The sequence below is a fragment of the Prionailurus viverrinus genome, chromosome E3, assembly GCF_022837055.1.
Source record: "Prionailurus viverrinus isolate Anna chromosome E3, UM_Priviv_1.0, whole genome shotgun sequence".
Lineage (NCBI taxonomy): Eukaryota > Metazoa > Chordata > Mammalia > Carnivora > Felidae > Prionailurus > Prionailurus viverrinus.
In genome coordinates this window covers 6,159,837-6,179,558 of record NC_062576.1, presented here as the reverse complement: position 1 = coordinate 6,179,558, position 19,722 = coordinate 6,159,837, and the positions used below count along the sequence as shown (strand labels likewise).

Genomic DNA, 19,722 nt, shown 5'->3' with positions numbered 1-19,722 from the left:
TCATCCCACTGTGTCTGGACAGAGGCGCAGACAACATCAGAGACGGCAGACAGACCACACTCCTCCCCAGACTACTGAGCACTTGTGGGGCAGGGCTCCTGGAAGCCAGGCCCAGAATTGACAGAGATGTTAAAGAGACAAGGACATTAAGACAATTATTGTAAGTGTTCATTCAATATGTTTAAATTTTTTTCTGGGGTGCCTGGGTGGCTCAGTGGGTTAAGGGTCAGACTCCTGATTTGGGGTCAGGTCACGAACTCACAGTTTGTGAGTCCCAAGGAGGGCTCTGCACTGAGCGCAGAGCCTGCTTGCAATACTCTCCCTCTCTCTGCCCCTCCCCTGCACTCACGAGCATACACACACACACACACACACACACACACACACACACACACACCACACACACACACACAAGCGTGCTCTCTCTCTCTCTCTCAAAAATAAACTTAAAAAGTTTTTCTGCTCTGTATGCCCAAAAAGTTACGTGAGGCATTATGAAATAATAAAATATATACACATTGGTGTCTGACCCCAGTTCCTGAAACTGAACTCCTAAATACTTTGTCAATTTCCTGGGTGATAGAGCATCTTTTATTTTAATGAGGCAATTCTTGGTGGGTTCCTGGATGGAACTGGTCACAGAAAGACCAAGCCATGATTAGATGCTTGGAAATTTCATCGCTCTACCCTGGAGAGGGGAGATGGGCTGGAAATGGAGTTAATAGTCATGCCTATATGATGAATACTCCATAAAAATGCCCAAAGTGTGAGGTTTGGAGATGAACACATCCACGTGTCGGGAAGGTCATCGATCCAACTCCACGGGACAGAAATTCCTAAACTTGGGATTCTTCCCCTGTGTGTCTCTCCACCTGGAAGTTTATCTGTTATCCTTTACTATTTCCTTTATAATAAACCAATACATGGAAGTATTTCCCTGCATTCTTGGAGCCATTCTGGCAAATTACCAAACCCAAGGAGCAGGTCATGGGAACCCAATTTACAGCCAGGCGGCCAGAAGTACAGTTGACAACATGGGAGTTGTGATTGGTGTGTGTTTTAGGCCTGTCGCCTCGCTTCTGGTAGCTTCAGGTGCTCCCTGGCTTACAGATGGCCTTCTCTCTGTGTCCTCATGTTGTCTTCCCCCTGTGCTTGTCTGTCTCTGCACCCAAGTTTCCTCTTTTTATAAGGATCCCAGTCATATTGGATTGGGGCCCATCCCAATGACCTCACTTCAACTCCATCTTCTGCAAAGACCCTATTTCCAGATCAGGTCATACTCACAGATCCTGGGGGTTAGGGCTTCGACATATTTTGGTGGGGACATGCATTTCCAACCATAACATTTGGTTAAATGTGAAGACGTTCCTACCTTTCAGCCTAGCAACTGCACTCCTAGGCATTAGCCCTGGAGAAAATTCTTGCAGGTTGCACCAGTAGATATCTGCCATCCAAGAAAGTTCATCGGCTAAGGAACAAATAGATGAATGAGGTTTGGACATTCAAGAAAGACTACACAGTGGTGAAATTTAATAAATTACAGCTACACACACCATCCTGGAGAAATAGCAAAAGTGTCATATTAAGTTATTTAAAAAAAAATCATGTCATAGATGAGCCCATAGTCTAATCATGCAGAAAAGATCTGTGTGGTCAAAACTCCCACCTCCTTCAAATCTTTGCTCAAACACCATCTTCTCAATAAAGCCTACTTAATTGACCTACCTTTTAAAAAATGTTTATTTATTTATGGGGGGGGGGGAAGAGAAGAGAAGAGAAGAGAAGAGAAGAGAAGAGAAGAGAGAGAGAGAGAGAGAGAGAGAGAGAGAGAGAGAGAATCCCAAGCAGGCTCCATGTTGTCAGCACGGAGCCTGATGCAGGGCTTGAACCCATAAACAGAGAGACCATGACCTGAGCCAAAATCAAGAGTCAGATGCTTAACCGACTGAGCCACCCAGGTGCCCCCCATCAACCTACCTTGCTGAGAAATCCCCACAACCACACTCCTATTCACCCCACTCCACTCTACTAGTCCTTTTCCCAGAGCACTCACCAACTCCTAACAAATTCTATAATCTGTTCATGCAAGCATCTAGGAGTTACTGTTGATTTCCTCTCTCCAGAATGTTAGATCCAAAAGGGCAGGATTTTTTTTCTCTTTCATTCATTGGCATCTATCAAGTATCTAGAAGAGTATCCGGCACAAAGCAGACCCTGAACAAATATTCCTTAAACCGAGTGGCTGGTACACTAATGTTCACTTAGGATTATTTTTAAACTGCACACATATATTACACCTAGTCTGTTGTATATAGGATGTCTCAAAATAGTCTTGGAAGAAAATAGACGTGGTATTTCTTGCAAGACCTGAATCTCAAGTGGAGATATAGACCCTTCATGATCTATGCCATTCCCTTGAGCACAGAAAGCCAGGATATGACTGCATTATTCCCTCAGGACGTGCTCTCTGGGGCATGATAATGAGTGACAAAGAAATGTGAATCTATCCACAAGCTGCAGTCTTCTGTGTTTTATTTCTGCTTGAACAGGGTTTTAAAATGTGCTCGTGGATATTTGCACTGACAACTGCAGAGAGCAGGACTGCTTTGTAGAGAGAAGTAAAACCACCTGGTAAATTTGCCCGGTGCTTCCCTGAGAAAACAATAGGCCAGCAGCCTGTCAAGGCCAAAGTCCCGTAACCAAACACACGTAATCCTGGCCTTGACAAGCTTCCCTATCCTACTGAAATCCCTAGTAACACTCAAGTGGCTTCTGCATGACTGCCCAAAGCCAACCCCAGGCAGAGTCAACTGGCTGCTCTATGAGCCATTGAGGTCAAGGTCAATGGTTGGGTTTGTTCAGCTTGCCGCTGAATATGGAGCAAGGGGTCATTAACAGACAAGTCCCTATGGAAACTGCCCATACCCCAGCATTGGCCATCTATAAGCTTTCAGAGACGATGATTTGCTTACTTGGCTTAATCGGTTTGACTGTGTCTCACAACAGACTGTGAGAGGAGGTCCAACCTTCTAAATACTGTCCCAAATAGGATCCATATATGCATGTCGAATTAGACTGGCTTGTGCATAAGTACAGCTCCTACCAGGGAGGAGGAGCCTGTCGTCCACTGAAGGATAAGCTCAAATGCTTCTTTACATTTACTCTCAAAAAGTGCAGAGGGTGGGCAATCACCCTGGTAGGAGCCATGTTTTTAACCCCAATTTTAATCTCCACATCAGACCTCTTGCAAAATCCAATTGCCCACTGGACAGCTCCACCGAAATGAGTTGAAGGCATCTCAAATCTATGTTTAAAACCAGAACTCTCGAGTCTCCTCCCTCTCAAACCTGCTTTTTTGCTCTCCCCCATCTCCCCATCTCAAGAAATGGCATCTACCACCTGTCCAGGTCCAAAACCTCACGTTTTTCTTTTTAAAATTGAGATCTAATTTGCATGCCATAAAATTCACTCATAAAATGTACAATTCAGTAGATATTAAAATATTCAGACGTTTGCAACCATCACCACAATCAATTTGGGAACATTTTAAGTTTATTTATTTTGAGAGAGAGCACCCATGTGAATAAGTGGGGGAGGGGCAGACAGGGAGGGAGCGAGAATCCCAAGCAGGCTCCACACTGTCAGTGCAGAGCCCAATGCGGGGCTCAATCTCATGAAGCATGAGATCATGAGCTGAACCAAAATCTAGAGTCAGATGTTTAACCAACAGAGCCATCCAGGCACCCCAATTTGGGAACATTTTTATCACCCTGGAAAGAAACTCTATACCCGTTAGCAGTCACTTCCCATTTGCCTCTATCCCCACACCTATACCCAGCCCCCGTCAACCACTAATATACTTTCTGTCTCTGTAAATTTGCCTGGTCTGGAAATTTTATATCAATGACATAAGATGTGGTCCTTTGGGACTGGTTTCTTTCACTCACAGCATAGTGTCTTCAAGATTTATCCATATTAGAGTGTATATCACTATATCATTCCTTTGTATTAAAGAATAGTATTCCATCGTATGTATGTATCACAATTTTTTAATCCATTCATCAGTAGCTAGGCATTTGGGTTGTTTCTACTTTTTGGCTATTATGAATAACACTGCGGTGAACATTTGTGTACTCATTTTGTGTGGGTATATGTTCTCAGTTCTCTTGGGTATATAGTTAGGAGTGGAATTGTTGGGTCATACGGTAACTGTTTAATTTTTTGAGGAACTGACAAAACGCTTTCTCCAAAGGTGTATGCACCATTTTACATTCCCACCAGCAACATACAAAGGTTCCAGTTTCTCTGCATTTTCTCCAACATTTGTTATTTACTTATTTTTTAATTGCAGCTGTCCCCAGCGGATGTGACATAGTATCTCATTGTGGTTTCAATTTGCATTTCCCTAATGACTGATGATATTAAGTATTTTTGCATGTGGTATTGGTCATTTGTATATCTTGTTTGGAGCAGGACCTAGTCAAATCTTTTGCTCACTTTTATATGTATTATTTGTCCATTTTTGTTACTGGGTTGTTAAGAGTTTTTTACATATTCTGGATACTAGGCTTTTTAAAATCAGATATATAGCTGCAAATATTTTCTATCATTCTCTGGGTAGCCTTTTCACATTAACAGTGTTCTTTGAAACAAAAAATTTTACTTTTGATGAAATTCAATTTATTAATTTTTCCTTTGGTTGCTTGTGTTTTTGGTATCACATCTAAGAAATCAGTACCTAATCCAAGGTCACAAATATTTACACCCATGTTTTCTTCTGTGAGCTTATAGTTCTAAATCTTCTCTTTTCACACTTATTTTTGAGAGAGCACAAGTGGGGGAGGGGCAGAGAGCGTATAAGACACAGAATCTGAAGCAGACCCCAGGCTCTGAGCTGTCAGCACAGAGCCCGACGTGGGGCTCTAACTCACAAACCACCAGATCATGACCTGAGCCAAAGGTGGACGCCCAACCGACTGAGCCACCCAGGCACACCTATAGTTCTAATTCTTAAATGTAGGGTCTTTCATCTATTTTGAATTAATTTTTATATTATGGAGTGAGGCAGAAATCCAGCTTCATTTCCCCCCCCCCCCCCATTGTGGATATCTAGCTATCCCAGCAGGATTTGTTGAAAAGACTCTTCTTCCCCCACTAATTGGTCGTGGCATTTCTGTCAAAAATCAACTGGCCATAAAAGTATAGGTTTATTTCTGGAGTCTGAAACCCTTCCATTAAACCATACATCTGTCCCTAAGCCAGGACCATACAGTCTTGTTACTATAGCTTTGTAGTCAGTTTTGAAATCAAGTAGGAGTCTTCCAACTTTTGTTCTTTCTTTTCAATATTGTTTTGGCTATTCTGGGTCTCTTGCATTTTTTTTAACGATTATGTATTTTTTTTAATTTTTTTTTTCAACGTTTATTTATCCTTGGGACAGAGAGAGACAGAGCATGAACGGGGGAGGGGCAGAGAGAGAGGGAGACACAGAATCGGAAACAGGCTCCAGGCTCTGAGCCATCAGCCCAGAGCCCGACGCGGGGCTCGAACTCACAGACCGCGAGATCGCGACCTGGCTGAAGTCGGACGCTTAACCGACTGAGCCACCCAGGCGCCCCAACGATTATGTATTTTTGAGAGAGAGAGAGAGAGACAGAGTGTGAGCGGGGGTAGAGAGAGAGACAGGGAGACACAGAGTCAGAAGCAGGCTCCAGGCTCTGAGCTGTCAGCACAGAGCCCGACTCAGGGTTCAAACTCACGAACCATGAGATCATGACCTGAGTTGAAGTCAGACGCTTAACTGACTGAGACACCTGGGATTGGGATTGGGATTGGGATTGGGATTGGGATTGGCCTGCCAATTTCTGGAAAAAGTTAAGTTGGTTTTTAATGGGGATGGTGTTAAATCTGCCCATCCAGTTGGCAGGTACTGTCATTGCAAGGAAATCCTCTGACTCCATTTTTTGATGTCTGCCTTTCCCTCCCTCTTCCTCTCTGCCCCACACCTGGGCAAACTGATGAGAGAGCCCAGGTGCTCTCTCCCTTGGTGCAGGTGAGAAGTTCAAACTATACATGGACACCTCACCCAAATCCCACTCTCTAACCATTGTAAAAACCCCAAGCCAGTGTCCTTTCCCTGTCCTCAAGCCAACTGCACACCAGCTTGGGAGTCACTGTTACGGATTTAACTGACTTGCATCAGAAGTTTAGGTAAGTGGCATTTTAGACAGGAACGTGGGGTTGGTTCTCTCCTTAAAGTGGCCCTGGGTCATGCGCCTTGGCCCACACTTATCTGTGTGTCGCAGATTGAATCCTGTATCTTGATGCAATTATAGCAGATCATTGTCCTGCTCTCACTGCAAGACCCCTAAACCTCGGTTAAATTCCTAATAACTGTTTGGTAAACTGAAGGTCATCCCATCTCGGACATTGCCAAAAAATGGCTATTGTCTCTCCGTATCCTCAACGTTAAAACAAGCCTAACCTCTTCTAGGACTTTCTTGGGTTCTGGAAGCAGTGCAATCTGCATTTACAGACTTTATTAAGCTCACTTGTGCTGTTACTTGCAAATCGCCCACCTCAAGTGGGGCCCCCACAATAAAAGGCTCTAGAATCTGTCCAGATTGCAACGCAACGAGCATTCCCAACAGTGCCCCCAGAGGGTGCTTCACTACAGAGGCTTCTGCAATCCCCTCTCACGCCTCCCAGAGCCTGTGGACCACTCTAAGTTACTCATGGGCTTCTAATACAAGAGATTCCTTGGCCTCATGCTACATGCCATTAGAGCAGCAATTGCTAGTTGCATACTATGTGATTCTGGAAACAGTCGCTGTCACAGGCCCTGGCCTGAGGCCTCCCATGCCCAGCTGTCCATATGTCTTGGGTCATGAAAGCCAACATCCCAGCAACAAGCTCAGCACAGTCACCAAGGCCTTTTTGCTACATAACAGAGCTAATCTTGGACCCTCTGGCATAGCTCATCTGCAGCAGAGGGTGGCCTTCCTTGTCCTCAGTCCCCTGCCAGATGCCTTGGTGCTGGAGGATGTCACCCTGCTCCCAGACCCCTTGGCCACCTGAGGAGCCCCTTGCCGTCAGCTAAGGAAACAGCAAAGGGAGTCCTCACATTTTTCAGATGGCATTACCACCATGACACCTGCTAGTGTTCCTCGGGGAGTTAATGTTTTTTATCCCTCACCCAGGATGTTCCTGAAGGATAGTAGGACCCAAGGGTCAGCACAACTGGCCAACCTTCAGAGAGTAATCTTAGCACTAGCAGCCCTGGCCAACAACTGACCCATCTGTACATCTTTAGATTCTTGAACCAGGTTGCCCCTTTGGGGGTAAAGAACTCTGGGAATGTCCTGTCCCACAGATACCCAAAATATAAATCAAGATCACACGAGTCTCTCTACTTATGAAAGCCACAATGCGAGACCTCACCAAGATACTGCTCTCCTACACAGTTCTAGATATTATTGACAGGGGTCAAGATATACTCACCGTACCTCTCAAGATACACAATTCGGGGCCCCCGAACAGGCATTCGACAGGACTCTTAACTCCACAATTCTTACCAGCCTCAAACTACAGACCTCACAACGACTTACACGAGTTCAAATCTAATTAAATGCAACATGGTGCATTTCAGGCATCGAACATCTGAGGTGTGCTGTAATCACGTGTCTGTCTACACTTTTTGATGTTTGACTGCTGACAGCGCTTAAGCCTCACTTCTCCCTCTTTCCCCACATCTGGACAAGTAACAGGAGAGCCTAAATTCCTCCTCCTTTTGACACCAGTGAGGTGTGTGAACTACACGGAAGAATCATCACTCTGGCGCTACCCACTAACCACCATAAAAAAACCAAGCCAGTTTTTTTCTCTGTTCTCTCAAGCCATTTTCGGACCCATGTGGGTATCACCATGATCTCCCCCATTTGGTTATTAGTCTCATGATCTAATAAACCTTTTCGTGCCCTCTCAGGGGTATGTGAGTGTCATCGGACTTGACATCTGAACCAAATTTTTCCCACCACGTGTCCACAATGGCAATCTTGACAATATTAGTTCTTCTGATCTATAAACACAGATACGTTTTCATGTATTTAGATTCTCTTTGATTTCCCTCTATAATTTTCTATCAAAAAAAAAGAAAAAAAAATAATCGTGTTCTGTAGTTTTTCAGTGTACAGATGGTCCCTGACTCACAAGTTTTTGACTTCACAATGGCATGAAAGAAACACACGTTCAGTAGAAACGGTTTCGAGTTTTGATATTTGATTCTTCCTGGGCGAGCGATAAGCAGTACACAATACTCGTGATGCTGGGTGGCTGAGCGAGCCACAGCTCCCGGTCAACCACGCCATCGCGAGGGTAATCACGGCAGGGGCAGGGCCTCCAGGGTCTCAGGGCTGCTTGACCCTCAGCTCTGCCCTTAACCAGCCGTGTGACCCAAGTCACCGTTCAACTGTTCCACGTAGTCACCTACGATCGGGATTCACTTTCAGGGGGTTGTTAGGAGGGGTAAGCGAGACATCTGGTGAACACACACAGAGTGGGTGGTGAGCAGGGGTCATGCCCGGGACGGGCTGCTCAGTGACCTCTAGGTAAGCTCGATTCCTGGTTGAGAGAACGGGGGCTGGCTGGAGGCGGGGAGGCAGGGCAGAGCCCGTGGGGCGTCCGCAGTCCACGCCTGGCACCGAGGAGGGAAGGGGTCAGTGCTGCACCTCGGCGCCCCCAGGTCCGACAGACACACAGGCCCCGGACGTGCCGACTGTGGCAAAGCCCCACCCCCACCCTCAGCCCCAGACCTGGAGCAAACAGACACGGAGGCATCTTCCAGTCCACTTTAATCAGAATTCCATCATCCGAAGAGTTCTCATAGCATACAATGTTGGGATGGGCATGTCAGCTTGGTCCTACAAATGGAATTTCCACAATTCGCACTTGAAACATGTATGAAAAATAAAATATATAATATTTAACTTTATAAATTTCCCCCACTTTACCACTTTGTCCTTAAAATAAATTATTATCCTCTGTCCAATAAATTAAGCAGCCTGGAGTCACTAAGCAACTAGCGGCCGAATGACTTCCTTTTCCTGAAGAAGTTCTGGGGGAAATCCTTGAGACAGTCCACAGCTTATAGCAATCAACGTGAATGAAAACTAGCACATTCCTCACAGTGGGGCAAAACATCAAAAATGGGAGCCTGCTAATAATGGCTGTTCTTTTCTGTTAGGAAAAAAAATGAAATCCCCCTGACCACACCGGATGGTTGTAGAAGCTGCAACTGAACGTTTGGCACCAGAGGAGTGAAGAGGCTTTTCAGAGAAGCCATTCCCAGCGATGATCCCATCAAAGCATCGGTCGGAGGGAGAGGTGACAGAGGGGGATGGAAGGCTGCCGCAGCCCTTCTCCAGAACACCCTTCTGAGTTCCAGCTCCCAGCCCCCTCTAGAGGCAGTGATGCCCCCTCCACCTTGGAGAAGGCAGGGCATTGTCTGGGCAGCCTGCCTTCCTCAAGCTCAAGGGTTCCTTACAGCAGAAAGAACACCAAGAGAAAGCCCTTCCGCGGGTGGTGGGGGCTGCTTTGCTGCGTGCTCAGCGGACAGCAGGATACACTCGATACATAAGGGACACAGATACTCAGGTGGGATGGCCACACGGCCTCGAAAGGGGACAGACAGAAGGCGCACGTGAGACACCAAGGATCCGGGAGGGTGGGCAAGGCTGTGATTCACTAGCAACTGTAGGGGCTCTGAACAGGGCCCCGAAGACCTTGATCCCCCCCACCCCCAGCAGGAAGTCAGGTATCTTCCCACCTGCAACTCAGGGCCTCTTCCCTACTTGACACAACAAAATCTTGGGAAGGAACAAAGAATCCAGTGACAGGTGCTGCCACAGAGCCTCAGTCTTAGAGATTCCCTGGGAACAAGCTTTGGGGGCCCCAGGCCACTGTGGCAGGGGCTCTATACACAGTTTAATTGGGGGAGCAGGTGGCCTTGCACTTCCGATAGGAGACACCAGCCCCAGGCCCCCAGACAGAGGAGAAGGTAGCTACAAGTCAAGGAGACGCTCCTCACAGGTCTCCACGGGCCACTTTGAAGCCCCTCCAAACACATCAACGTTGTTGTCCACCCAGGGTATGATGTTGCCTGGCATGTTTGTGGAGCAGTTGGCGATGTTGACAATTTCTTGTGCGCGAAGGACGCGGTCCCATATGTTGAACTGGCTGAGCTCCCCCACAAATGCCTGTGTGGCGTCAAACCTGCCCCCAACAGTGTCCTGGGAAGGGGGGGAACAGAACCACATCGGCACAGGTTCAGAAAGCAAACGTGCCCACTAAATCTCCAGGGATGTAATGGCCTTGGGAAGGGGTGCACAGTGAGGAGGGAGAGGGGGATATGAAGCATTTTCCTGATTCCCCCAACTCTGACCTCACTCCTTCCCTGACCCGATTCCTGCACGTTCCAGACCTCTAGGACATGCCAAACTACCCCGAGGCTACAGTGGAAAGACACTGGCCCAAAGTCCCAAAGCTAACACTAGACCCAGGTCTCCAGACTCCCAGCCCTTCCCAGCGGGGAAGTCACAGGGTAGTGAGGCAGGGAGTGGGCCAAGGATGGGCCCAGACTCAAAGCTCTCAAAGGAACTGGTCTCTACTCCCTGGCTTTCAGCAAACCTCAAACACAGACCCAAACGTCAACTCTTATCTGCCCAAGAGCAGACAAGCAACTTAGATTTCCTCTGTCTCAGGGAGTGAGGACAGCCTCTGCGGTCACGTTCCCACCCCTAGCTCCCCCGAGGGGCTGAGCATCACACAGGCATGTCCCACGACATTGAGCCAGCAGCTCCCGGAAGATGCCATATCAGCCCCGGGCACCCTGAATCAGTGCTGTGCCCAGCAGAGGTCAAACGCCTAGAGAGAGAACCCATGGTCACTCCCTGGCAGCATGAGCTCAGGGACACTCCTGCCCACCTACGGTGGACTCCATTCTGGAATCTATCTGGACCCATCATACCACAACCGGGTCCCCCCACCCCCGGCCCCTCAGGCCGCAAGACAGAATGGACCCAGGTGGCCATCACACCACAGTGGCCAGGTGTGGCAGGCTGACAGCTGGGCGGGCTGCAGGGGTAGGGGGCAGCCTGCAGGCGTGGCCTTGTGATGCGTGGCTGGCCAGCACACCCCATCCTGCATCCCCTACACCTACCTGTTCTTGCCCAAGGATCAGCACCCCCCCTGGCTTGATAGGGTGCCAGGGGGCCAGGTTCTCCCCCGTGCCGAGTTTCTCTCCATCCTGGAAAGCTTCCCACATGCCATCCCGTGTTGTCCAAGTGATACAGATGTGGTGCCACTTGCCGTCACTGACAAACAGGGGCAGCTGTGCAACCTGTAGGCAGCAACATGCAGGTGAGGGCCCCCCGTAGGGCTCCCAGGAGTCTGATGCGCACAGGGACCAGAGATCGTGCTGCTCCCAGCTGGTTACCCCTTCTCTGCTATGTGGGAAACAGGGCCTCGGTCTGTGTGTATGCGCGAAACACAGACACTCAAGAGGAAAGAGACAGCCTGGGGACATGCCCCTAACCCCACGGTGGCCCGGCTTGCAACTGGACACCCTCAGTCCGTGGCTTGGCTGAGAATCTGGGACACTGTGCAGACCAAGCAGATGTGAAGAATGAGCCCCGCCTGGCCACACTCGGCCCGAATGCCTCGTGCTGAAGAACCTGAAGGAATCTTTGGAAAACAATCAGACTAGACATCTACACTTGAGGCAGGGTCTCAAATTCTATCACGGCACTTGGGGACTGTGTGTGTCCTCCTGTGCAGAAAACCAAAGGCCTACAATTACGTGGGAGAGTGTGCTGGAGGGGGGGGGGTGGAGGGAGGTTGCACATTCAGACCCCCATACAGAACCAGGGGAAGGGCATTTCTGACCCACGTGGTCGCCTGCGAGCATCCTGTGAGCACCACAGACCAGCCCAACCAGGAACTGTCCTGTTGTTACTGCTGGTATCCTAGCAACCTGGCGCTTCCTCCTGGGAATTGGCTGTTTACATGCCACCGAACCCAAAAGGAAAACAAGGTTCTGGGCCCTCCTGTGTTCAAGAGCGTTATTTAGAACAATTAATCCCTGACTCAGGAACATGGTCACCGTGAGACGGAGCCTGGCAGGGAGATTCCACGCCATTTCCCACTTACACAAACCCCACCCAGGGCAGTTCAGTAATAAAAGCAGGGTAAGGGGCCAGGGTAGAGGCAGCAGGGAGCTGGAGAGGCCATTCAAGTGCTCAGCTCCAGCAAGGATGTGAGGACACATTTTTGGCTATGTTGAGTCTGCCTTCAGAATGGAAGTTTAAGTGGGGCTCCTAGAGGTCTCACAGATGCCCAGAGCCAAGTTCTCGAGGAGATCATGCTCTTGAACGATGAAACCAGCCCGTCTATTAAAAAAGGATATTTACTCTACAAAAGGCAATACTACAGGGGCAGAGAACAGATCAGTGGTTGCCATGGGCTGGGGTAGAGGCAGAAGCTAACTACGCAGGGGAATGAGGAAATTGTGTGTGGAGAGGGGGACTGATGGAAGGAACGCTTCCATATTTTACTTGCGGTCACACAACTGCATGCATTTGTCGAAAGTGGTCAAACTGTATGCTAAAAACTCTCGGCCTTACTGTATGTAAATTATATCTCAATAAACCACCCCCAAAAGATATGCTGAGAAGTATCCTCCACAGAGAAAGACACACACACACTCCCCCTCCCTTAATCAGCATGGCCCTGGAGAACAGCCCTCACTGACTGGCCCAAGGGCCAGTGACGATTCAGGCTGGCCCACAGAGACCTCAGCTCTGTTCCTTCGATGACCTCCGGCCTAGACCCTGAGATGCTTCTAGGCCAGACTCCCACCTTGGATCTCCACCAGCCATAGCCGCCCACCCCTGCTGCCCTAGGCCGGGCTGAGTTTGTCACCATTCCAAGGAGGACAGCCCTACAGCAGCTGGCTGTCAGACTCTGCAGCACCCTGACTGTTGCCGTGATGGGGGAAGGTGGCAGTCTAAGCAGGCCTCACCTTGTCGTTGATGAGCAGCTCAATGGGGTTGTTACCCCACTCGATCAGCACAATCTCATTGGCCTGCCCAGGCACCGCGTAAGAAAACGGGGTGCCGATGCCTGGCAAGGCGCTAGATCGCAGCCACAGGCAGATGGTGAAGGCATACAGTTCAGGCAGCGTCTTCTTGATCTTGCCGTACAGGTAGTTTGTGCGGAGGGGGAGGGACACTTTGAACGCATCAGGAGACTTGAACGCACTGTTGCCTAGGGGGGTGGAGAAGAGAGGCCGCGGGGCGTTAGCCTGCTCCCCGCTGGTGCAGCCCAGAGCGACTGCTCTCCTGGACCCCCACTTCCCCCAGACTGGTCCCTTGAGCCCCAGAGCACCTGTTACTGGGAAGCCGCTGTTCAAAGTTCTACAACCCAGGAGTAAACAAGAACCTCCCTGCTCCTAAAAGCTGGAGGAAGGAGGAAAGCTGGATTTAATTTTCTGGTTAGAGGCGCCTGGGTGGCTCAGTTGGTTGAGCGTCCGACTTTGGCCCAGGTCATGATCTCACAGTTCATGGGTTCAAACCCCACATCGGGCTCTGTGCTGAGAGCTCGGAGCCTGGAGCCTCCTTCAGATTCTGTCTCCCACTCTCTCTGCCCCTCCCCGCTCATGCTCTATCTCTGTCTCTCTCGCAAAAACAAACATTTAACAAAAATAATTTTCTGGTTAAATTAAGCCAGAAAATCCTTCCTCAGCTATTTTCTTGAAATCCTGGCTCCTTCAGCAAGGGCGGGGTTGGAACCCTGATGGACTTGGAGGCAGGAAGTCTTATTAACAGGGACCTGGGCATTCAGTAGACACTTGTCAAGTCCCTGTCACTTCTCACCCTAAAGAATCACTGCCACCCAGGCAAAGGAGTCCACGGCCATGTTTGGACACTACAACTTAATTGAGAAGTGGGTTTTTGGACTAAATCCCTGACATGGACCACCTTGCTCATGATTTGCCCTTTCCTCAAGAGAAGACTGCATCTGTTGACCATTTCCTGCGGTTTGGAACCAGTGGGAGGCAGAGAAACACGGAGGTTTACCTCCCCGCTGAGGTTAGCACACCTCACCAGAGCCTGGAGCCTTTGGGGCCCACCTGGGACTGATGAGCACCCCTGACTGTCCCCATGTAAATGGGGTTTCCAAAATCTTTGAAAGCAACAGTTTTGATTTAATCCCAAAATTAACAACAAAAATAAATACATGCAAGGCAAGACCCGGTCTCTGGTTATCACAGATTCTGAAGTTTGTGGGGTACCACCCAACCCTGTGAGTTGTCAGGGCAAAAGCTTCCCTCTTATTTGGGTACTAGATGCTGCCAGGGAAGGAGCCTGAACACCCTTCGCTCATTTGACAAGTATTTATTAGATATCCGCGAGGGGCCAGAAGGACTCCGTCACCATGAGAAACAGCCAGGCTCTCTGGACCCAAAACTGACGGAGCCAAACTGCCTGTGTCTCTGGTGGATGAATCAGCCCCTTCTGTAGAACGCAAGCCAGAATGGATGAGCCCTTCTCCACTACAATGCCCCCAATTCATTTGTGTTCATAGTATATAATGCATAAGAAGCTCTTTGGTGCCGTGGTGTGAACCATAGAACCAAGGAAGACCTGAACAGAAAGGCAACAGGGCTCAGCATCGCCCTTTCAACCTCTCTGGAACAGGCGGCAGAGAAACACTAGACTCTGGGTCTCATGGGTACTATTTACTCGGATCGGCTGATTGTGTAGTCTTGCCTCATCCGACCTGACCTCCCAGGCCTCGGGGCTGCTAAGCACCTGGTGAGGGCTGGCGAGACCTGGTCACCTGGGGAAGGCGAGGGGGCCCCCGGCAGGGCATAGGCCGGGGCTCACCCCGTGTTAGGCTGAAGCAAAATCAAGAGACTACAAAGCCCCAACTCCTGATTCTGCAGGTTATGCAGCCGAGACACCGAGGCTCAGAGGAGTGAGGTGACTTACCCCTCAGTCACACAGCTAATGAATGACAGAGCAGGGAGTGGCAGTACTCCCTCAACTACGTGCAGCCCCTAGTATTTAGTCTGCAAACGGCCGTGTTCTTCACGAAGGCATGGTTATCTAATAAAGAGAAATGGCTTCTATCCCGGCAGGTGGGCAGGCTTGCTGATTTAATAAGGCTCAGTGTCGGTAATATCGTTAGCTAGGTGACAACAGATAGGTTTAATTAGACCTGGGAGAGCCGAGGGGCAGAGGAGGGGGCCCACACCCTGAAAGCTGGTGCCCTCTATTTATATCAAACAGCTTGGAGGTTCAGAGGAAACTTAGTTAAAACCAATTAAGGCATTAAAAGGCCTGACCAATAAATCAGAGGCTGCAGGTGGCAGACAAGTGAAAACGGGTGGGGGCAGTGGGGGCCAAAGAGAGAAGTGTTCTTCCCAGTGGCAAGGTTTACTCAGACTCTGAGGCGGGCTGTGCCTGGCTGGCTGGCCCCCACTCTGGAGGCCCCTGCAGACGAGCAGGTCCCACAACAAAGAAAATGAGCATCCATGGGTCCAGGGGGCACTCAGGGTTGGACGCTCACCACTGGGCTCTGGGGAGCCTGCTGCTCAACAGGGCTAGAGCCCACACACTACTCTAGGCTACAGCCTCCAAGCCTCCATCTGCGGGGGTCACCACCAAGTTCAACCCCAGCTCTGCAATCTGCTGGACACGTGGATGCAGGCATCTGATTCGGTCCCTCATCCATCACTAATACCTACTTCATAGGGTTGTTGCAAGGGTCACAGAATGTGGAAGTCACAGCCTAGTGTCTGGCCCAGAACAGGCACTTAATGGGCAGGAGATGATGCACCGAGGGCCAGAGACCCCCTAAGCCCCCTACTTTGCACATGCTTGAGGTCCATTTCCTTGGGGCTCAGCAGGATGCTCTGAAGAACACGTTATATTTTCCACTCGCGGTCTATCTGGGGACTGGGAGTTTATCTACCCCTTTAGACTGACCACAAACAGGACAGATACAAACTCAAAGTTACCCAGGAGACAAACTGATCAGCAAATGACCACTTTCCTCGAAAGACTCATCCCCGAACGGGGTGGAGCACACAGAAGAATTCTAGAGTCTAGGTCCTGGGGGCCCTACAGGAAGGCCAGTCAGGGGCCCTGGCCTGCAGAACTGGGCTCCAGCTAGGACATGGCCCTCCTTTCTGTGCCAGAAGAGCTCCGAGGGCTTCTGCAGAACTTACGTACCGAGAGTGTGGGTGCTGGAACGAGGCTGGGGATGGGAGGGACGGTGACAAAGCGGCAGCTCCCGTGTGGCCAAGGCCCAGGCCCCACCTCGGCCCCCTCCCCCCACAACACACTTCTGGCTGAAAGCTTTGGAGCATTTTTCTCACTGGTGTCACGGGTGTAAGAGAAGTCCCGTCTCACCGGTGTGATGTGTCCAGCACACTGCCTGGCACTACTCCACACTAACTCGGCAGCCTTCTATCGACCTACATCCTTGTAGCAACTTGGCCACCGTGCCTGGCAAGCTACACAGCGTATCCGTGCATAACGCCAGTGGGCCAGGGTTGGGGCTGATTCCTGGCAGGACCATCCTCAATCACACTTATTATTTGCTCGGCCAGCCACAGGCCATCCCCATGCAGTGCCCCATCACTGCAGACACTCCGGGTCCAACCGCAAGGGATGGAAACCAGGCCCCTCCCAGGAGCCATCGGCGCCTTCAGTCCCCACCAAGTCGGAAGACGTGTCAACGAGGCTGTGAAGCCGGGCAACCTTCAGGCAGAAACCCTAAACCCCTGTGCACCAGGAGAGACGCCTCAAGTTGAAAGAGACCCCGTTTCATTTGAGAAACGGAGAAGGCAAAGTGGAGCGCTGCTGGAATGGTAAAGTATCCCGTGGTTTTCCGCACGTAGGACGGGCAGGTTCGGGGACGATGTGGGAGGAGCAGCCGCAGAACCAAGCGCAAAAAGAGTCAGCAGGCAGAGGGGTCTGGAAGCCACCACTCCCTCAAGGGCCCTAGTGGCCTGATGTGTAAATGGGGAAGACCGCTGCGGGGCCAGCCTCTCTGCCCCGCTTGGAGCCCAGCCGCCCTTACCCTGCAGCCAAACACCAAGGCGGTGGGGTGGAGGGCTGGGAGGGACGTCACCCAGAGGGCGACAGAGGAGCCGGCCAAGAACTCACCTCGCTCCAGCTCAGTCACTCTCAGCAGCAGAGCGTTCAGCGCGCTCTCAGTCTTCTGCCGGTGAGCGGAGGTCTCATTGTGAAGCAGGGACTTCTCGTCCTCCAGCTCGGCCACCTTGCGCAGCAGCTGACTCTCCAGCTCCCCCAGTCGCCGCTGGAGGACCTCTCGGAAGTCGCCGGGCAGCACCGCGGTGGACATGTTCACTCGGAGCTGGTGCTTCCAGTTGGGGAGAGGGACGCGTGAAGAAGCATTAAGGCCATTTAGACAGAAATTGTGAAACGCAGCTCTAAAAGCCCAACCACACAGGGAGAAGCTTCCCAAACGGGAGTGTTAAACCGTGCCAAGGGGTGCACTTCACTGATGCTTTTTTTCTTCTTTTGTATGGAAAGGATTTCAAAGTCAAACAAGAATTACCTTGCTGCAATATCTGAAACTTAGGAGTTTCATTTTTCTCTCTCAGAAAGCTGGTTTTCTCCTCTTGCTAAAAAGTCAAAATTTTAATCACTATCCACCATTCTTGGGTTAAGACTGCAACAGAGCTACGACTAAAAAAAAAAAAATGCTTATCAAATGGTACTCAAAGCTGACGAGCCTTCATCTAGAAATGAAAACAGCTTCCAAATTCCCGTGTGGCAAAAAGGTGAATAACCATGCTTGCCAGAGATGTTACTGGAAAACAAGAGCTCTAAAACATGACACTTCTGAATTCCAGGAATCTCTGCTTTTAATGCTGTTTCTAAATCCTCACTTCCTCTTTATTTTACTCCTCTACCATCATGTTGGCTCTGGAGGCACACTGCCACTGCCTAGCCATGAATCCTTGGCAAGCTATGTACCCTCTCTCTAAAGCATTCCGAATTGTAAAATGCAGTCAGTAGGATCTGCCTCAAAGGACTGTTGTAAGGGTTAAAATTAGACAGCACGACTCGTGCATATTTAGCGACTAGAAACGTTCGCTGTTGTTAATCATCATGAATCAGGGAATATACAGATGCTGAAAATACTGTATTTAGCCATCATGCCGCGGGAAATCCTCAAATAAGTTTGCAATAATTACCACCTGTAATTGAAACCTAGTTTCCCTAATAAGTATTCTGGTAAACGTTTCCAACAGAAACATCCACGCTTCTTAAATAGGATTTGAAAGTGAAGATGAAGTTACATGAGAATTTCTTTCAAAGTTCCAAACTGCATACGCCTTCCAAGAAAGCACGGAGTAAGGTTCCTTCTCCTTTGGAAGGGCACCTCAGAAGGTCGCAATTTGTGGACAGTGTCTTTGAAGTTAACGGGGTTTCCTCCAAGGCGCGAACTGGTGTGGCCCGTGACCCGCCCGCGATCGCCCCCGGCAAGACCCTCAGGTCTCCGCCCGCTCGGGTCCAGCCCGAGCTGATTTATAAAAGGAGAACACGGGACGCCCAGGGCAGCTGACCTCACGCGGCAGCCTCATGTCACCGGGCACAGCTTTTGGGAGCGCGTCCGGCTCCGGGGGACTCGGAGATCCACAAGAGGTTAGAGGTTCGCTCGCTGGAACCTCGGTAAGTGACTGTCCACACGGCGGATAGTCCCGGCGCACGGGGAGGGAGTTAACCCCTTCCTTCCAGCAGGAAGCGGGGTGGGGGCGGCCTGCGAGCCACCCAAGTAAGTTGGCGAGCAGGACCGAGAAGCCCTCCCCTGACCCCAAGCGCAGCTCGCCCTGCGTCCGGGCCCGCCCAGGCTGGCAGGCAGGACCCTGCGCCCCGCCTCTGCCCCTCTCCTCGGATCCTCCCCCCACCAGAACACCCGCACCCTGCTACCTCGAGGCTCTCCAGGCGGTCCTTGAGGGTCTGCAGCGAGCGGCTGAGCTGCTCCACGACGTGGCCGGGGTCCCGCGGTAGATCGCCCATGGTGTCCTTGCCCGCGGCCGCCCGGCCCGGCGCCTTGCCGCCCGCCAGCCCCTCGCAGCGCGCCAGCTTGCCCGTGAGCTCGCGGATGGCCTCGCGCTGCGCGCCCAGCGTCTCCTTCTGCTGCACGACGGTCTCGCGCAGCTGCAGCACCGCGGACCGCAGCTCCTCCTCGGGGCTCAGCGCGCCGCCCTGCATGGGCATCGCGGGCAGCGGGCAGCCGGCGCGCGCCGCCTCCGGGGGCAGCGCGGTGCACACGAATCGGCTGCCGGGCGCCGGGCTGTCCTGGGCGCCGGCGGCCACGGCGAGCGCCACGCCGGCGGCCAGCAGCGCCAGCATCCCGCCGCCGCAACGCTCACTCCAGCATCTGCGGGCGAGCGGGAGGGCGCCGTCGGGGCGCGCGGCGGAGGCGCCTCCGCGGCGGGCTGCGGCCGGGCACTCCGCTCGAGGGCAGCTAGAGCGCGGGAGCCGGTGGAACCGTCCGCCTAACACAACGCGCTCGCTCCGCCCGGCGCAGCGTTCTGCTCTTACCCGGCCCGCGCGCCCTTTCTTAAGCTGGGGGGGGGGAGGGGGGTGGGAGAAGGCCCCGGCGCGTGGGGCGCAGCGCCGC

At 51.1% G+C, this 19,722-nt stretch overlaps 1 protein-coding gene across 3 annotated transcripts; it reads right to left on the bottom strand.

Moving 5' to 3' along the window:
- Nucleotides 1-1,360: 1,360 nt before the first annotated feature.
- NPTX2 (neuronal pentraxin 2) lies at nucleotides 1,361-19,621 on the bottom strand. 3 transcript variants are annotated; one of them, XM_047839440.1, is made up of 5 exons: nucleotides 19,026-19,621; nucleotides 17,232-17,448; nucleotides 13,076-13,320; nucleotides 11,216-11,395; nucleotides 1,361-1,468 (listed from the first exon to the last, which is right to left on the bottom strand). In XM_047839440.1, exons 1-5 carry the CDS (start codon nucleotides 19,449-19,451, stop codon nucleotides 1,403-1,405), a joined length of 1,134 nt encoding a protein of 377 aa, XP_047695396.1. In that variant the 5' UTR covers nucleotides 19,452-19,621; the 3' UTR covers nucleotides 1,361-1,402. The 3 variants fall into 3 exon arrangements, with proteins under 3 accessions (XP_047695396.1, XP_047695394.1, XP_047695395.1); XM_047839438.1 differs by lacking the exon at nucleotides 1,361-1,468 and adding an exon at nucleotides 8,833-10,286; XM_047839439.1 differs by lacking the exon at nucleotides 1,361-1,468 and adding an exon at nucleotides 8,833-8,918.
- Between the last annotated feature and the right edge of the window lie 101 nt (nucleotides 19,622-19,722).

Bases quoted from the DNA above. Each gene is read 5' to 3' on its own strand.
- NPTX2 (XM_047839438.1), bottom strand. From the start codon at position 19,451: ATGCTGGCGCTGCTGGCCGCCGGCGTGGCGCTCGCCGTGGCCGCCGGC. The intron at 13,321-17,231 runs GTGAGTTCTTGG...CCACCCCCCTAG, and splicing joins AGTGACTGAGCTGGAGCGAG to GCAACAGTGCGTTCAAGTCT. The intron at 11,396-13,075 runs GTGAGGCCTGCT...TGCTGCCTACAG, and splicing joins AGCTGCTCATCAACGACAAG to GTTGCACAGCTGCCCCTGTT.